The following is a 19242-nucleotide window of genomic DNA, read 5'->3' on the forward strand; positions in this document are numbered from 1 at the left end:
AGCCCTGCATATAAACCAGCTGAGGACCACGTACAGCCACTGCCGGGACCAAAGGGCTGAGACACACCTGCTGTTTACTCCAGCACCTCCTGCTTTCATTCCAAGTCTAATACACCTGTAAAAAAAAACAAACCGAAGGCATGCCAAAGCAGCAGGCCTTGCCAGTTCTTAAACAAATATTTAATAGCTCAATGAAGCAGCAAAGCACTTTGTTAATAAAACGCCGGGGTTTCGTCCTCCCCCTAGTGACGGGAAGATCTCTGCACCGAGCCACAGCATCGCCCAGGCTCAGCCACCCGCTGCAGCCCCACAGACCCAGCTCCAAATCAAAAATACTAATGCAATTTAACCCCAGTGCAATGCCAGTGCATTCTGCTTCTCCCGCATTTAATCACTCTTTCACCAAATCAGCAGTTTTCTAAAGATTTCCTACCCATCCACGTGCTGTTCGCCTGTACTTTGTAGACTTTCAAGCTTTAAGACAAGTTTGCATTCAATACTCGAGACAGGCTGCAAGCTGGGGGCTTTAATATAGAGATTGTCTAGCTGCTTTATCAAAGTTAATCATTGTAGTGGATTTTGGCTTCTGTGGAGACATTTTCTGCACCCACAGGCACATGGACAGATGCCAAGGACCTGATCCTGGAGCCCTCCCCAGGCAGGGCTTTGGACTGCATTAAACACAGCCAAGTTTGGGGACCTAGTCCAGTCTTGGCCACCAGCATGCTGCTGAAGACTCATCTCCTCATCAGAGCCAACCTCCCACATGAAAAGTGCATTGTTTAAAGAGAATCAGTGTTTCTACTCCAGCTGCGCTCGGTATTGCCGGACTGTGGTTGTGGCAACTAAGGATTTGGCCTTGCATTCACTTTCAGCAAGGGATGTATAAAATATATACATCCACCTATAATATTACACATCGGCATATAAAATGAAAGCCCATGCACAATTCTCACTTTCTTCTGGAAGAGCTGCCTGCTGGGCTGCCAGGAACGCACACCGGAGGGGAAAGGCCGTGCCAATTCAAGAAAGAGGTTACAACTGCTCGGTTTTATTATAAACTAACCACTTTGGTGGATTTGCAGGAGTCCCCAGCAGTACTAGCTGAGATGACTGGCCAGATTACAGCTCTGGTCTTACGAATTTTAGCAGCACAAGATTTACAAGAAGGCAAGGAGAAGGGAGTTCGACCCCCTCCAGCAAAGGTTAGCAGAGCCAAGCTCCTTGGGTGATGCTGTACAAAGCCACGTCGAGAGCAGGGTTAGCCTCATGTGGCCCTGCATCCGAGACTGGCTGCAAATTAAATTCTGGGTCAGATCCTCTGCTGCCATAAAGTGCCACAACTCCCTTGAAGCCAGCACTAAGTCACAGCATCCCTCAGTAGAGATGTTCTTTCTCTGTCCCTTTTCTGTAGGGAGGGGAGGAAACAAAACTGATTTTGAAGCAGGCTAGTTCCAGGGTATTTCTGAGGAGGTTAACGCAGATGTAAAGCATTTAGCAGAACACGGCATTATTTTTCTCTAAATAAAGCTCTCTCTTCCCTGCTGCTCACCACGTGGCAGGGCGCTGCCATGCTCACATATTTTAACAGAAGAAATTTAAAAAATTGAATAATTCATTTACTAGAAGTCAGAGTGAGGTCTTCTGCCGGCAGCACTTCTACACTTATTTTCCTCTAACATTCCCACCAGCATCATCTAAACCCCCAACCACCCAAGTTTCTGGTCCTCTCTGAATGACTCCTGAGACAGGACCACACGTGGTTGCAGAGACGGGACACAAGGTGTTGCAGGTCAGCAGCCAAACAAGCCAGCTCACAGCTTCCCATGCACCCCTCCTCACCCCGCAATGGCCCTCGCCCCCTCCCAGTATGAGGGCACCACATGCAAAATCACCATCACCGAGTCCATTTTCCTCCTCCATCTACAGAGCTATTACAATAGGAAAATCACCACGGGGAATGCTTGAAGCCAACGTGGTACCAGGAGAGGTTACCTCCTTCCCATCACTTTTATGGACAAACTAAGGTCTACTGCACATCATGTCTGAGCAGTCCCTGCCATCCCCAGGCAGAAAGATGCGGTCCTGACCTTGGCTTCCTCCTCTCATCTGACCCACAGCACGATGCAATGCCCTTCCCAACTTGCCTCTGGGCTCCTTGCAACCACCTCCAGTCCAGGAGCAACTCTGTAATGGCAAAGCTATGCCACCAGTAACACCCCCCCCCCCCCGAATTAACCCCCCTTCCCTCTGACCCTGCTGATAATCAATACGTTTCATCATGGGAGCCCTTGTTTCTATTAAGAAAGTCAAGATAAGGTCCATTTACTCAGTTGCCTTCCAGCTGCTGCTGGTGACGGCTGCTGGGCTGAGCTCCTTTAAAAAGCACATGGTGTTTCTCTCGAGCTAATTAAGAAACACACAGCAAGCTGCTGAAAGACCTGAAATTGCAATGGCGTGGGCAAGCCCCGGTACAGTCATCAGCAGCAAGTCAGGACCCAGCGCAGCACTTAGTCATTTCACAAACCAAGGAAGAAGCCTCTCCTCCAGCCCCTCCTCGCACACCACATGGTGACAACAGGTAGCAGCCGATAGCCCCTGACCTCCTAATTACACCACTGAAATAACGTGCCCTGCTATTTATTGTTCTTTGAGCCCATATGTTAACTGTCCTGCACGGCCCTGGCTGATTCATTATCCCCTGAACCCATTGATCAGCCATGGTCATACCACCAGAAGACATGAACACTCATGCTGAACGATCACTAAATTAGACTTCTTCCTACTTGGGATGGATTAATAGCACTGAATCCAGGCTCAAGCAGACAGAGCAGTTTAGCAAGCGAGGTCTGATGGTAAGACAAGTCCATGATCAGGCCAGGTTGGAAATACAGCTCAAAAGAATGGTGGTTCGGGTAGAGTTTTTATAGCCACGGCATCCAGGGCTTGCTGGATGCTTTTAAAAACAAAGCCTTCACTGGAAGCGCCTTGAGGTATCCAAAGCTTGGTGTGTGTTACAGACATCTGCCATAGCCCACTTGAAAAGAAAAAAAAATAATAAATCCCAAACCCAGAGTCAAGCCCGTGGGTTTTCATTCCCATCATTTTCATGCCAAGAAGAAGCACAACGTTCCCCGGCACGCCGCGCGGTGCTGCGCTAACGCGATTAGCCAGGCAGATCCACCATCCACATAAGTCACCCCCAATGCATGGTCAACTTCGAAAAGTTCAGCAGCTCAACAGGTGAGGCCATGAAACTCGATCACGGCAGACAATGTCGTCCCCCCCCCAGCGTCGTGCTGGGAAGAACTTGTCACGTGCGTCATATCGGGCAACATGCTTGAAACGGAGCAGCGCACTGAAACCCCAGCAACACGAATAATCTTTGCCATCTGTTTGAACAACTCAACCCTCCTCAGATCTAAAGGAATGATCCCATGCAAACACAAGGGCCTCGCTGACTGATTATAACAGCCCAGCCCTTCTTTTTTGGGGCCATTTTCTTCCAAACTTTGCACAGCGGCTAAGGCAATGTCATGGGGAGCTGCTGCAACGGCCAAGGGGGCACTGAACACTGTGCAAGTGTCAAGGGGACCGTTAAAAGTCCCCACTCACTTAAGTGCAACACAATGCAAGGTCAGTAGTTGATTTTTAATTTTTTTTTTACATCAAGGAAACAAAATCTCAACGGGAAAGCTGCTTGGCAAAGCCATCCCAGAGAATGCAACTGTCCTTTAGGATACGCTCATTCCAACCCAACGCAGCTCACGGGAATGCGCTGGAGGAACCGGTCTTTGCTCAGATACGGTCATTTGCACTCTAAGTCTGGTTGGGAGAATCAAGACCGTTCCCAAACTTCCTGGGGCCAATGAACCTTGCGACACCCGGCGGAAACAACACGTCGAGTTTTGCAAGCACCTGGTTGTGTCCGTGCCGACACCTCCGTGCTGCCGGATCCGTGTCCCACCAGGGAGACTGTGAAGCTCAGTGGCAATTACATGGCAGGCGTTAAACCCTCGCTACCACTGTAAAGTCGGGATTTAGAGAAAAACGGGCAAATGCAGGGGCAAAATCCTGTCTTGCTCAAGATCTGCCCTTGGTTCAGCAAGGCTTTCACCCCTGAACTTTTAACCACCATCACCTTGTCGTTCCCCTGCTCCCAGCCTGGCCCATTGCAAGCATCAGCACTGCACCGCTTGCACCGCCCCACGCTGCTTGGGGCAAAAAAAAGAGGCTCCTGGGGAAAAATAAAAAAATGAGGAAGTTTCTCATGGTTCAGGAATTGCTGTGAAGCAACACGTTGCACATTAAGGTCCCCAGTGCTTATTTAGGTGATTGGGGAGTTTAAGAAATGCGTGTCTGAAGCTGTTTATTGTACACCACCGCGCCGTGGGGCCTGATCCTGCTGACCCAAACCACCCAGTCTCAGCATGGAGAATGAATTAAGGCAGCTTGGAAATAGCAGGAAGATGGGAGCCCCAGCATTTTAAGAATTCCCCCACCCAAAAAAAGGCAAAAGAAAAAGAGGTCTCCCATCTGTGCGGCTAGAGGCAGAGGAGCTCAGGCTAGCACTGCTATCGAGGTTACAGCCAGCGTAGCCATGGCATGGGGTTTCATAGCAGACGGCTTCAGACTTGAAATATAAATCAATGATGTTGAGTGGGGCTGGGAACGCTCAGCCCATGGCAGGAGGGACTGGGTACTACAGCCCACTGGGCCTAAAACGATTTAAAAAAAAAAAAAAAAAAAGAACACCCCCCCACACACACACATATAACACTAGTGACATGATCTTTTTTTCTTACCTTATATTAATTATAGGACAACTGGCTTTCAAGCCTCTAGTATATTTAAAAATGGATCATTGTTGCATGAAATAAGAAAGGAAATAAAAAAAATTCAACAACTGATTTTCTAGGCTTGCAAGAAACACTTTCCCCCCCCCAACCCATATAGTAAACCCCTAAGAAAACAACAACTTCCCAACGGGCTGCCAGGCAGGCTGTTTGTCCGGGCAGCCGGACACATGCGCGCACAGGCTACAGAGCTGAGCTTCTTACTGCTGCAAAGAGGAAACTTCTTTATTATCCAAAAATTCCAGGCGCTACTTAAAATTAGTTTGCAATAGTGGCTGGATCCCGTTTCTCCTCTGTCATGGTACATATTTTCACTTGAAGCAGTTAACATGCTGTATTCATTACCGGGGGGAACACCCCGCAATGTGCGTACAGAAGTTATTTCCATTAGATTTCTAGCTATCTCACTATTGAAAAATCAATTTAATTTTTCCCTCTTTTCCCTCTGCTTTTTAGGAACTGTGATCAGCACCACTTGATGCTATTTTGCCTTTCACACAAAGGGAAAAAAACCAAACAGATTTCATTTCACTTGACAGAAAATGGAGCAAGAAAAAAAGTTTGCATTCCCTCCTTCAAAAGTTATTTTCTATAGATGAAAACTTTAGACAGAGATAAGTAGTTAACAAATATGATGAAATGCAAATAGCCCAAAACATAAGCCTTCATCAAGCTAAATAAGCAAATTTGTGATGCCTTGTGCCTCTCAGAAATCTGAAAAAAAAAACGTTACATTAGAACACTTCATTATATGGCAGGAACAACTTAAACAAACAAACAAAACCTCCTAACAGATATGACCAAATTTAGCCGGAAACCAGTCGAATAAAATATACTTTCACTGAGACGTGGGTAAAAAATTGCATCTCCATCTTTTCGAAGCCAGGCAATTGCATTTAAACTGCAAGGACCGGGCGCTGAGAACACAAGTAACTCCCCCCGTTCCAAAGTTCAGTCAATTTGTGCAAAATCCTCTGAAAACAGACAAGGCTTGCCCAGCTCACTGCGCTATGGCTGGCACAGCAGATATTTTATAGCATTTTTAATCTGATTTTATTGGGCCATTAAAAAGAAAATACAAACACATCTCCTTATTGACATTAAGATAATAAATAAAAGTCTCATTAGAGCTTGGAGAAATAAGCACACCCTTGAGGAGTGTGGAGAAGCCAAGATTCGCTGAAGTCAGTGGGAGTTTTGAGCTATATAGTCTCTGATTTCTAGCGCTGAAGTTTATAGGAACAAACTTCTGCCATCTAATTCAAACTGAAGTTAGAAATAACGCACAATTACCAAACAACTTGTCTGCTGATTTGAGCAAATACGTCCTCCCCCCATATATTTTGCATTATTTAGTCCTCCCCCCCCCCCCCCCCCCCCCCGCAATCAATCCAGGTCCCGGTCCCGCAGACAGACAAACATGCTCCGATCCTCAGGGTGAATCGTACCCGAGTGATTTCAAGACCTTCAGCATCACGTACCGCTCTCTGCTTGGGAGCATCAGCACTCAGACCTGAAGATTTGTCGGATTTCAGTTAAAACACCCCTTTTGCAAAGACACTATCTAATAACATAGCAGTGTGTTTGCAGGGATAGGGCCCACGCTACTTAAAATTAAGCAGCTGATAAGGTGAAACTTTAAGAAGTTACATGCAACTTTGATGCCAGCTTCTCCAAATTTCAAGTAGCCTTTAAAATACTGACTTTCGCCCACTGCATCTGGGATAACAGATTAACATAATCATAAGCATTATTCTCTCCTTCTCCCCTTCCACCTCTTACTTGTAAAAGATTAATCAACCATTTTATGGTCTAATTTAGGTGCCTAATTAAAAACAGAGTTCAACACGTACACACCATTTTGCTAATAAATCCTGACAGGTCTTCTGTTATATGCAAGTTCTCCTTTCAAAACGCGAGTTTAATATTTTTTTTAAAACCAACTGAATTTATAAAGATTTCATCTTGGTTGCTACGGGACGACGCTCTGCATCCTCCACCAAAATTCTAGAATTTCATAAAACGAAAGTGCTTTCAAAAACGACTTCCTCCTCGCCAGATCTTATCCTGCATTCATTTCACTAACTGCTGAGGGATGGCAACATTAAAAAAAGAGACATAAACCTAATTGGAATTGCAGGGTGGGAGTTTCAAGACTACAAAGCGGTTAAAATTCAGAACTTCACAGCTCCCATCTAGCTTCAAAGTTTCCAGCTCTGCTCGTTTAGTATTCCTGTAAACACTCAGCAGAAAGACATAGTCGAAATATTCTTGATAAAGGAACTTCACTCGTAAAAGGATGAGGAGAAACGTAAATGCGGTTCAACCCCGTGCCCGGCGTCCCACCAGAGCTGAGGGGCACCCATCGCCTCCCGCGCACAGACATCCCATCCCATCACGCGTGGGGCTGCTCCTCGCAAAATTCCTTCTCCACCCACCCTTGCAGGATGCAACCCCGTAATTTATAATTTATCCCCAGCCAAAAAAGTTTCATCCCGTCCCCAGAGCACACGTTACACCGTCGCACATCGCACCGCTATCTCATCCCCGGCGCTAAGCTGGAAATTGCAAGCCTGAGCAATTTATCAGCTATAAAGCTGATTATAGTGGTAGGAGAAAGTTTAACGGGGAAAGAGCCCTGCGAAGCGATCGAGGAAGTTTCATCTCGAACGCGGAGCTGCCGTCGCGCTCCCAGAAGGGGTCAACCCCCCCAAAAAACCTGCCTTTGCCGGGGGCAGGACCCTGCCCAGCCTTGTCCCCCGACCCGAAGGGGATTTCGGACGTGCCAGCCCTCCCTCAGCAACACCCCAACCCGAAGGGGAAAAAACCATACGCTCCAGCAAAAGCCCTGGGAGCCCAACGAAATAAGAGTGTTACAAAAAAAAAAATAAATTATTAAATTAATATTTAACCTTTATTTCAAGATGAAATACGCTGCGGCTAGCACAAAGCCTGCAAACCCCCCGCCGCCGCTTGGGCTAACGGGGAAAGCAAGTTCCGCGCCGGGGCTGGGGTTTTTGGGTGGGGTTTTTTTTCGGGCTTGCTTTTTCGAGGGCGGGGGTGCTTGTATTTAGCGGAACATTGACATTTCGCCCCGGGCGCTCCCCCCGACCTGCTCCGGAGCCCGAGCCGGGCGCCCCCCGCGCAACCCCCGCACCGCGCACCGCCCCGCCGGGGCGCAACGGGGGACACCCCCCTCTCCCAGCTCCCGCCACCCCCCCACCCCCCCTTTCCTCCTCCTCCTCCTCCCCGGGAGCCCCGCGGTGCAGGCGGAGAGGCGGCTACCTGTACCAGGCGAGTCCCCGCTCGTAGTTGCGGTCGAAGAAGTGGGGCTCGGCGCCGACGGCGCGGACGTCGGGGTGCACCCGCAGGAACTCCAGCAGCGCCCGCGTCCCCCCCTTCTTCACGCCGATGATGATGGCCTGCGGCAGCCGCTTGGTGCCGGAGCCGTTGAAGAAGGCGGAGATGGGGCTGACGGCGTCGGGCGCTGCCCGTTGCTCCTCCAGGCTGCTCTCCTCGGCCGGCTCCCCCGGAACCGGCGGTAGCAGCTGGGGAAGCGGCGGGGCGGCGCGGGGCGGCGCGGGAGAACCGCGGGTCGCCAGCCCGGCGCAGGAGCCGGCGCAGGAGTAAAACATATAGAGCCAGAGGAAGAGCATGATGAAGAGCAGCAGGAGCCTCCGCCTCAGCGGCGGCAGCGCGACGGGGACATCGAGGCAGCGGTTCAAGCGCTGCCCCATGTGCCCGCGGGCGCGCCGGGATGCATGGCTGGAGTCGGGCCGGCTCGGTTCGGCTCTGCCCGGCGCCGCATGGGCACCCCCGAAGCCTCAGCACGGCCCCATAACGCCGCGCTACGCCGCCCTGCCCTCCCCGCTGCCCGCCCGCCCCAGCGCCGCTCTCCCGCCGCCGGCAGCGCAGGCAAAAGCAGCGGCGGAGGCGGAGCGGCGGGGCCGGCCCGACGGGCAGCGCCCCCAACCTATCGCGACGGCGCTGCGCCGCATAATGAGCCGGGGCGGAGGAGCCAATCGGGAAAGCGGTCGGCTGGCGGGGGCGGGGCGGGGGAAGGGAGGAGAAGCGCTCATTGGCTGGCGAGGCGGCAGCGGGCGCGGGAAGGGGGGCGTGCCCATTTACCACAGCCTCGGGGCTCGCACCGTCGGGGCCGCGGCTTCGTCGTCCTCCCTCGCCCCCAGCGCTGCCCGCGGGCCCGTACGGGCCCCGTAGGGGCCCGTACGGGCCCGCGGGCAGCGCTGGGGGCGAGGGAGGACGACGGGAACGCTGCGATGGTGCTAAAGCACGGATTTGGAGATGAACAGCCCCCCCCCCCCGCCCCGTTTCTCCACTGTCACCCTTTCCCCTCACCTCAGGCATAAGCAGTGCCCTCAGCTTGGGTGAGCGTTAATCCAACACGGGCTAAAACACCATCACGGAAGGGTCCTCGGCCAGCTCAGAAGTCCTTTGAGATGTTCTTGCTACTCACCTTCTTGGCTCATCGGTGGCTGCGTCTTGGGGGTGGGTGACGGGATCCCCGTAAGTGATGGGGAAAGTACCTGGGGATGAAAGGTCTGGAGGCGAGGCGGTGGTGCTGAGGCTTTTATCAGCCGCTGTCCCCTGCCCAGCACCTCTATCCAATGCGACGGTGGAGCATTATCAAGCTCCAATACGTTATCTTAAGCAGACTTCGCTCAGGTGTACGTTCCGCCTCACCAAAGTGGGTCTCCAGCATCATCTAGTGCTGTAAAACCACAAAGGAAGGGACATCTGTGAGCATTTCAATTTGCAGACCATGGTTGGGCTCTCAGACTCTCTGGCTAATGTTTGCTAACGGGCACTTCTCTCCCCACCCTGGGTGAGCCAGGCCCTGGATTCACACAGGGAGCACTCTGGCTCCTGTGGCCTTCGGCTGAGGCACCCCATGCATTGTCCATTCCCCACGGTTTCCACTCGAGAATGTTCATCAGACTCGGCTTTATCGCTAAACAAGATTTAATGATGAAATAGTAAGTTTAATTGCTAGACTAAAGACAGGGGTTCAGAGGTCTAGCTGCTGTACAGACACAAAAGAGAACCATAAGACAAGATAATGCAATTCTGGATTATACCTTCAATCCACCTTTCCCCCAGTTCCTTTCGTGTCTCAGCTAGATTAGGATGACGACAACCCAACTGTCCCACCTGGCAGGCATGTCCCCAAGACTTTACAGCTGCACACCCCGGTGCGATGGCTGTGTCCCTCCTCTGGAGGCTGCAGGACAGAAAGAGAAGTAAGAAAGTCCACATACTCCTGCCTTGTCCCTGGCCAGGCTGGGATTTCCCACCCCGCCCCCGTTCCCTCCACGGCTGCAGGGACTTGCCAGCTGGGGTTTGGGCACTGGGACACCACTGTATTGGGGGCATCTCGGTCATTTCCTCCTCCTCCTCCTCAAAGTATTTGGATTTACCTATTCTTTTGATGTGTGTTGGCTTTTTGATGAGCCACACCTTTCATAGCGCTGCATTTTCTGAAATCCCTGCCTGTACAAATACCTGGTGAGATATGTCACAGGCCACATATTGGGAGTAACATGTAGAGACCAAGCACAACACAACAGCCTGTGAAAGCTGAATTAAGAGTGTTTGGCCAAGGAGACCCTTCCCACCACATCATCAGCTCTGGGACCCTCCTTTCCAGGACCGGATCATGCCAGTGTTTTCCAAGGAACGGTGGGGATTTTGCACACTCTGTGGAAGCACCTTAGTCAGCATTCATCCAGCAAACATGTAACTTAGCAGCTGCGATGCATACGTGCAGCATTTCTACCATGTTTTTGTCAGAAGATGCATAAATTTTTGTACTGAATTAGCCTGCTTTCAGACCACTGTTGCTTTAAGTGCAGAGCCAGGTTTTGCTGGAAACTCTGCCTTTTGTTTTAAACTTCTGCTCCTGAACAAAAGGCAAATCTTTTCCCCACCAAGGGCCTTGATTTTCTTGTGTGTCAGAAGCGACAGCATGATGCTGACTTCTTCATATATCAGCTTTACATCAATTCATGAAAAGTGTCGCGCCAAAGTGACTTGTTCCGATCACACTGGCTGTGGTGTGAGCATCTTGTAAAATCACAAACTACAAACTAGAGTTTACAAACTAATTAAACCAGGCAGATTGAAGAGGGAAAATAAGACCCTGAGAGGTGTATGACTTCTCCAAAAGCTGCTCAGTGGGTTAAGACAGAGCTAAGAATAGTGCTTGGGCCACCCAAACCCCCATCAGTGCCACTGGTCCCCATCCTTCCTGGGACCAGATACTTGCAAAGCAGATTTTGGAATGACACAAAGAGATCTTTTGTGCTTCAGCTATGGAATCAAACAGCGAACAATTCCAAAGCATTTCTCTGCTGTGAGATAAAATAGATGGCACTGCTGGGCTCTCTGTGGTATGAAGGGCGATACCAACCAAGCAGAAACGCAGTTGCAGGAGGAATTGCTTTCTAGTTTCTCTCTGTGTACTGGTAAAGCTCTGCCAGCTGGCCCAGACTGGTAATTGTGAAGAGAATTAGAGAGGACACTTCTAGGCAATGCATGAATCACAGTTGTGGGCAGCAATTGTTCCACAGGTGACACAGGCTGGCTCTCCTGGGCCCGGATTTACTCATCTCTTTACTCAGTGTTTTGTACAATTCAAAACAGTAAACCTGCTGCTTGTGCGCAGAGGTTGCTCCATTGCAAGTTCCTACACCCACGAGGTAAGAGGAAAACCATTCAGATGGAATAATTCTCCTTGTTCCTTACATCCACCAGCACCAGCCAGGATAACATCAACAAAATGTCACAGAAAGTTTGGTTTAAGCCCTTAATATATGTCAGCTGTAGCTTGTAAAAGTTGGATTGGCTTTTTAACAAAAATAGCCCTAATATAGGTTTTATTGTAATTTTATCTTCAACAGTTGGACGTCAGGAGTTTTTTCACTAGGAATGCCAAACAGGTAAGTGAACAGAAACAGCATCCGAGCAAAGGTGGGTCAGGAGGATGGCTGAGATCGCTTCGTCTGAGCTCTCCCTGGAGCAGAGGGTACAAGGGGGGCAGGTTTTGGCAAGTGGCTTGGGAACCAGTTATGGCTCCATCCTCCAGACTGCCCCACCTGCCTCCAGCTGGAGCCTGCACGTCTGCTCGGCAGGGCACAGGTCTCCTCCGTACCTGCTGCCACCTCAAGAGCAGGGCTCCGGCAAGGCTCGCACTCTTGCTCTTGGCTCTTGTAATTTGTTTAATGTCCCACATGCAGCAGTTTTTGCAGGAGCACGTGTGTTGTGCCCCACTGATGAGGGCAACAGAGCAACAGGGGCTAGACTGTGAAGAAATCGGGGTTGGAAAGAAATGGGCACAAACAGAAATGCAAGACTGTGTTTGCTACATGCTGTTGCTGCAGAGCCCTTGAATCATAATAGTAGCTGTCGTGCTAGCTGGTTAATCAATAAACTAATTGAGCTGCATCAGTACGGTCTCTGGATCCCTTTTCTTGATGATTGATTCATTACACAGACAGCACTGGGGAGGTGCAGCTCCTGACAAGGGGTCATGGTGGCACTTAGTGGAGCACCGCTGAGATAAGCCTGGAGGGTGCCCAGCTCTGCAAAACACACTTGTTAAAACAGGGCAGAAAGCAGAGAGCCCAGCACACCTTCAAGCCGAGATGATCAAAGTCCCCAGTGAGGACAGAGGAAGGGTCAGGTCTGCGGGCTCACCTTGCCAGCATCCCCCCTGGCTGACTCTTGCCAGGCCATGTGCCCTGCAGCTGCAGTCATGTGCTTTCCAGCATCTTCTTGGAGTCTGACACAAGGCAGCATCTCCCAGTGCTGATCCTATCCTGTTGGCCTGATGCTGAGTTTCACCTTGTTGCCTCATCTCTTCCCAACGAGAAAATCTGTACAGCCTTTTAGCAACCGTTATTTTCCTGCCACTGAACAGGCCAGTTCTGAAATGCTCAGCATCTTCTTTCTTTCTTCTGAAGTACAAAGACTTGTATGTCAGTGAGAGGGCACACACAGCTTTGGACACGGCCAGTCCTGCTGGAGCGAGAGATAGGAGCAGGTACCCAAAATCAAACTAGAGTGCTCTCGGTCCCAATCCAGACAGGATGGTGTTTTCCATGACATGGTCATAGTTCTGTTTGGAGAAAATTCACCATTTCATGATGTTAATCAAGTGCATGTTCACGGGAAAATAAGACATTCTGGAGCGTGTAACCCTGGAGTGCTGCGGTATACAGTGACCTGGCCAGAGAGGAGGTGACCAGCCAATACCACCTCCTTTTTGGGAACATACAGCACCTAGCACACTGAGAAGTAGGGCTTTGATATAGGGCTTCCGCATGCTATCGTGTGTCCTCTGCCACGTGTATATACCTATAATGGTTTTTTTTGTTCTCATTGGTCTTTTGCAGTACTCTGAGATGTTCCCCAGTCATGGGTCCATGTGCCCAGCCCTTGCCCTCTTGCAGGGTCCCAGGATGAGAGATCCCGCATATCTTCATTCTACTTCTTCCACCCTAAGAAGTCCTCGGTGCTGTCCCCTCTCTTCCTCTCTGTCATGTGTGTCCTTTGGAGTGGACCCTGTGGGCTGGTGGACTGTAGCTATTTCGGAGCAGAAGGGAGCTGAGGATTGCCGATGTATAAATCTCGTGCGTCTGTCAGCAGCCTCCTCTCCTTTTGTACTGCAGCAGCTCCATCACTGCACACATCTGCTGGACTCATATTAATGTCACGATAGTGAGGTAAGAGCTGGGGAAAAGGGCCCAGAGCATTTGGGATTTTATCCTGAAAAATGCATGCGCTAATATTAACCCGCGGAGGCAGAGCTTGCAGCGAGTGTTACGTGGGTGAGGATTGCTGGACCGGCAGCCAGTGACCATCCCAGCTGCAAAGAGCCAAATGGCGAGGCTGGGCTACCCTGGGGGTGAAAGGCAGTGGGGTGACTGCAGGTGGCATCACTGGGACTCAAAACAGGTCAGCCACTGGCAAGGAAAGCGCCCAGGGCTTTATTCAATGTCTCTGCACATAAGCCCAAGTGCCACGTACTGCTCTGGAGCCCTCAGATGTGGTTCTGTAACCACACCAGTGCTCAGGGACATCCCAGGGACATCGCTGCCTCTTGCAGCATTTTGCTGCTGAGTCCTGGGCGTGCTCCCACCGGGGCAGCGGGCAGCACCGCTGTACAGATGTAAGAAGAGATCTTGTTTCTCTCAACCTGAAACCATTTCCTTTCCCCCACTGCCCTCCCTCCCCTCGCCCCCTAATTCGTCCCTGGGGTTTTAATATCTATTTCTCCAAGTGCCACGGGCCAAATTTACTGCTCGCATAACTCCACCGACTTCAATGGAGAAGAGCGTTTAGGGTGCTCCAAGGAGGCGTAAGTAGGAGTGATGTGATGGAATTGAGTAAAGGAAAATATAGTCTGACTGTCAAGAAGAGTTTCCTACCAGCGAAATCTATAGACTGTGGAAGTTTCCCATGGGAACAAGCAGAAACCAAGTTGCTGAAGTCATTTTAAAACAGCACAAGAGAATAGGAAATCAGCCCAGTGACTGGCCAAAAGGAAAGGCGAGATGACATAATGTTACTTCTCCTTCTCTAATTTCTGTGGCTGCATTGCTTTGTCCATCGAATTATTTTCATGTAACTGGATTTCTCCTTGTTTTTTGAGCGATGAGACGGCCCTTGCTGCTTCTGGAGATGTTTCAATTCCTCTGCTAAATTCTGTCCTGGATTAAAGCAATACCCACTGCAGCCCCTGTTAGTCCTCCTGTTACTCCTGCTGCTTGCAAACCTCTTCTGGGGTCTTTTCAAGCTTCTTCCCTGACTCACCTGAGTCTTTGGCTCCAGTTCTTTACTTATGTAGCTGTACAAAATGAGTCAGTCTAATTTGAGAATAGTGGCGAGGCTCATCCGGGCCAACACAGAGGCATGCCGGGCTACAGAAGCTATCAGACACGGATCTGTAAGTTTCTGGCAAGCAGGAGAGAGACCAGGGATGAAAATCTTCCTGTCTTCAGGGATCGTTCAGGTAGATTCCTGGTAGATCATCTGCTGGAAAATCATAAAGGCAATTAGCACATGGTGAAACACTGCTTTCCCTGCTGACTTTTGGTTCTGATAACACCTGCCTGCCTATTTTGGGCTCGGTGTATAAAACCGGGTCTGCACATGCAGTGGGCATGCCCAGCTACCACCCGGTGGCTTTTGCAATCTCTTGCCCACAGAACTTCCTAATGTATTTATGAATGACTTAACATTCGCTCACTGTCTCAACATTAGCAACTTAAAGCTCTACTGCTAGCAACCTCCTACCTCGCTCAGTTCCCAGATAATTACAGATTAGAACCGGCTAATTTTTATTTTTGTAAAGCTGTCAGAGATCTATGTTTGTTATTATTGTCTCCTAGGTTGCCAGTTGCATAAATACATATGTAAAACCTCCTTTGATCTCTAAGTATAATGACACAGATTTATCAAATGTTTGCCTTTTTCTGTCTCTTTGAAAAGGCTGATTTATGGAGTGCAGCCCCTACCTCCCTTCCTCTCTTGAAATATGAAGTGTTTGTGAGCAGCCAAGGTAATATTTAATATCCTGCCAAGAATCCTTTGCACTTCCTAACAAATGAACTACAACCTAACCAAATGGTTCACATCTGTTTAGCCTCTTCTCCTTTTTAACTAAACAAATTAGCATTAGAATACCTGGGAGGCACACAAAGTCCCTTTCTAGATGACAGAACACAGACAATTATTAGCAAGGGGAGTAACTGTACTGAAAGGAGCAGGCATGGACCTAGCAGATGTTTTCACATCTCCTGTAGTGTCCATGAATGACCCGCACCACAGAGGACATGCTGCCACGGCCTTTTGAAGTGGGCGAGGAGTCCATTCACAGTCCCCTTCTGAATGAAATTAAAGGCAGCGGCCTCAGCTAGTTAAATGTTTCATTTAAACCGCTTCCAGCAAAGATAAGTTTTGCTGGGTGTTCTTTTTCCTCCCATAAATGGCTAAAATAAAGAGCACTGCCCCACTCCTCCCCATCCATATGCCAAGCTCGGCGATAGTGTCCTGCTCAGGAGGCAACAGGCAGTTCTGCTTTTATTTCTGTTTTCACCAGTGGCTTCTCGTCACAAGAGCATCAAACCACCCAGCCTCATTGCCCCTTCTCTCTGTGAAAAAAGGTATAATGGGTTATTTGGGTTTTAGGAGAATCGCAAGGCGCAAATGAACATCTGCAAAGTATATTTCGGTTTATTACAGGCTTCTACAGTCTACACGTAGGCAATTACAAACTCACAGCCCTCCAACCACGTGGGGCCTTTCAAGCACCCCTGTTCCCGCTGGAGTCTCAAACACCTTTTAATCAGAGGCTCAGGAGCAGGTTTTGGGGCTGAGGTAGGATGGGATGGGGTGAGATGGGCTCTCTGCTGAGCGCTCATTTAATTGGATTCATCGCTGGAGGAGGGAGCCAAATGAAACACACGTTTTATTAGGGCTAACACTTAGCTTTTGTTGTAAATGTTTTGAAAAAGAAAACACTCTAAAGCCTCACAGAGATACTGCTATTAATATATCATCCGAATAACAAGTGATTAAAACCAACAACAGCTACTATGAAAATGTGGCTTTGTAGCACTGGACCGCATGGGACGCAGCAGGGAAAATCATTATGAACACACCAGCGGGGTGCAATTATAAATAAAAACAGCTCTGTAAAGGCTACAAAACCAGCAATAATCAGTCCAGTCTGCGGTTTAGTCAGGGCTAAAGACATTTACGGAAGGTGCTATTTATTACCGGAGTCAGGGACACCACTGGATTAAGGGGTGCAACTTCAGGATAAGTCAACAGAGGGAGTTCCCTGCCATCGCGGCCAAGTGAGCCACAGCCTGCACATCCCTGCGAGCAGCCCGGATCGCTGCATGTCTGTCTGTCCATCCGTCCGTCCAGCGCGGCCTTCCTGCAGCCCCCACTATGAGCAAAGCCAACGAAGGGCCGGCGGTGCTGCAGCAGCGTGCAGAGTCAGGCGGTGTCTTTGGCACGGGGCACGGCTCTAAGGACAGATCCCAGCAGGGCTGAGCCCTGCAGGTACTTCGTACTGTTGTGCTCCTTCCAGCGCGGTGGCTCCTCATCTCACCCATGGGCAGCTTGCGAACATCCCCGCGGAGCGGTCCTCGCAGGAAGCCCAGCAAAGCTGCTCCCAAGCGGGAGGGTGGGATGCAGCACAAATGCTGTTGCAGATGCTGGGTGACGCCTGGGGACCAGACCTGCCAGGCAGCAGAGCGGCAGCGCAGAGGACAGACCCCTTCCCATCCCCAAAAGGAAGCATTTGTCATCTAACGGCAAGTCCTGGAGGCAATGCCCGGGCTGGCCGAGGTCCCCGGGGCTCCCACGGGGTGGGGACAGACCTGCACCCCCCCCATGCAGTGCTGTGAGTGAGAGCACGGGGGAGAGCCGCTGCGGGAACATCTGCCTGCAGATGCTTCTGCTATGCTCTTCTCACTGCTCATTTTTTGAAGTGAGGAGGGTTAATCAGCCTCACTCCTGATGTATCGCCAGCTCCTGCCAGTCCTTGTTCCCACTGAAAGCCAAGTGCACGTAACAAGCAAACAGTGGCCCTAGGCAGCAGGCCAGGGGCATCAGACGGGAGAAGAGATCTAAATAATGTTCCTCTCTCTGCTGCTGGATGATACGTGGCCCCAGGCATCCCGCTTCCCCTTGGCGTGCCTCAGTTTCCCTTCTGCGCTGGCTGGCATAGGTTTGGTGCAGGGATGGCCAAGGGCCAGCGTGTCGGTCAGCCAGCCCTTCGGCTGCCCTGCAGTGCGAGTATCTGTACTAACCTCCAAGTTCAGCTGATAAACTCAGGCTGTTCCTTTCCCCGGTTTGGATGCCGTCCAGCAGCTCCCCTGGAAGCATGGCGGAAATGCCTTAATCACCTCGTTTGTGTCTCTGTTTCAAGTTTAATTTGATACAGTGCCTCCTCTCCCCAGCCAAAAAAAAGGATCCTAAACATCTCCCAGCCTTTCTCAGCAGCACAAATCTTGATCTTTCTCATTGCTTAGAAAACAAAAGATGAGTCCCCGTGCCAGCCACTTCTTTGTGAACGGGCTTCGACTGCCACATACCAGTCTGCATCTGGGCAGCCAGTTCCCGTGCACTGGGACGAGAGGGTCGGCGGTGGAGCCCGTCCTGCCTGGCTGGAAGCTCTGTCCTCCCCTGGCACCATGGTCTGGTCTCTACCCCACGCCACCACACTCGCAGGGATGCGTTTTTCCCTCTTCTCCCTTCTTGCTTTTCAGAGGAGGAAGATGGGCAAGATGACCCTACTGATCACAACTAGGGACAGTTTGGTCAATCTGGGAGATTGGAGCCCTTCTGTTTCTGATTGCTTGGGGCAATTCCCCGAAGTCTGTGTTTCTGTTTAAGAAAAGACAGTTCGGCTACAGCTGCAGTTTAGATGGGTATTTTATAGTACATATTTAATGAAAAAATGTATCAAAGGAAGCTTTAGTTACAATAGAAAGCGTGAAGAAGGGGAGCAGGGCACAGAAAGCACCCTGCCATGCATCTTGGACCAAAAAACCAGGGGAAAAAACCCTCAACCACACACACTTCTGAGACACGTGAAAACCTCCCTTCAGGTATCACCCTCTGCCTTGCTCCATGGGCAGGACTGATGCAGGGGTCCCAGAAAAATGGTAATACAGGTATGAACTTAAGACAACTTTCCCAGTTCTAGGGGAAGCCTCCTTTCCGGGCACCTCTTTTTAGTCCTTGTGCTCCCCTAATGCACAAGGACCATGGCAGCAGCTCCCCACGAGCTGCCCAGTATGGTCTGTGCCTACCATGCTCAGAGCATCACTTCGGACAAGGCAGCAGCAATGCTTCAACAAGCATTCAGGAGCGGTAACCTTTTAGGGACTCAGGGAAACACATGGTACCTTCCCAGAATGGATAAATGCACCAACCTGAACCCGCACGAGCCCGCTAACAAATTGTCAGTTCTCGCTCCAAGGCCTGGAGGTGCCAGAACTGGTTAGGAGCGGTAGGAAAAACCTCTCCACATTGTGGGAAAACAGCTCGTTTTGCCAACCTTGTTCTGTGAAACAGTTGAACTGTGCCTTTTTGAAACACTGGAAACTAAACCCCAGCCTGAGGCGCTGACCCAGGCTGGAAAATCTTCAGTGCAAACAGTTAAAGTCTGGAAGCAGAAAAGCAGAGGTGACGGAAAGTGTACAAGGCAGAGCTGATGAGAGATGTTCCTGCCAGGTCTTTTAAACACATGTGCTTCTGATGGCAGTCTAAATGGCTTTGGGACACTGCACACATGCTGTGCTCGAAAGACCTCCTTTTCTTTGGGTCAGGGAGAATTTGACCATTCTGG

General features: G+C 50.2%; 1 protein-coding gene across 1 annotated transcript in view; it reads right to left on the minus strand.

The window, feature by feature from the left end:
* Positions 1-8729, minus strand: part of LOC142038490 (heparan sulfate glucosamine 3-O-sulfotransferase 3B1-like) — a 28807-nt gene extending 20078 nt beyond the window's left edge. Inside the window, exon 1 of the mRNA XM_075043943.1 lies at positions 8142-8729. Coding sequence (XP_074900044.1) covers positions 8142-8593 — 452 coding nt within the window. The 5' untranslated portion in view covers positions 8594-8729. The remainder of the gene's footprint in view (positions 1-8141) is intronic.
* Between the last annotated feature and the right edge of the window lie 10513 nt (positions 8730-19242).

The sequence above is a fragment of the Buteo buteo genome, chromosome 13, assembly GCF_964188355.1.
Source record: "Buteo buteo chromosome 13, bButBut1.hap1.1, whole genome shotgun sequence".
NCBI classification, from domain to species: domain Eukaryota; kingdom Metazoa; phylum Chordata; class Aves; order Accipitriformes; family Accipitridae; genus Buteo; species Buteo buteo.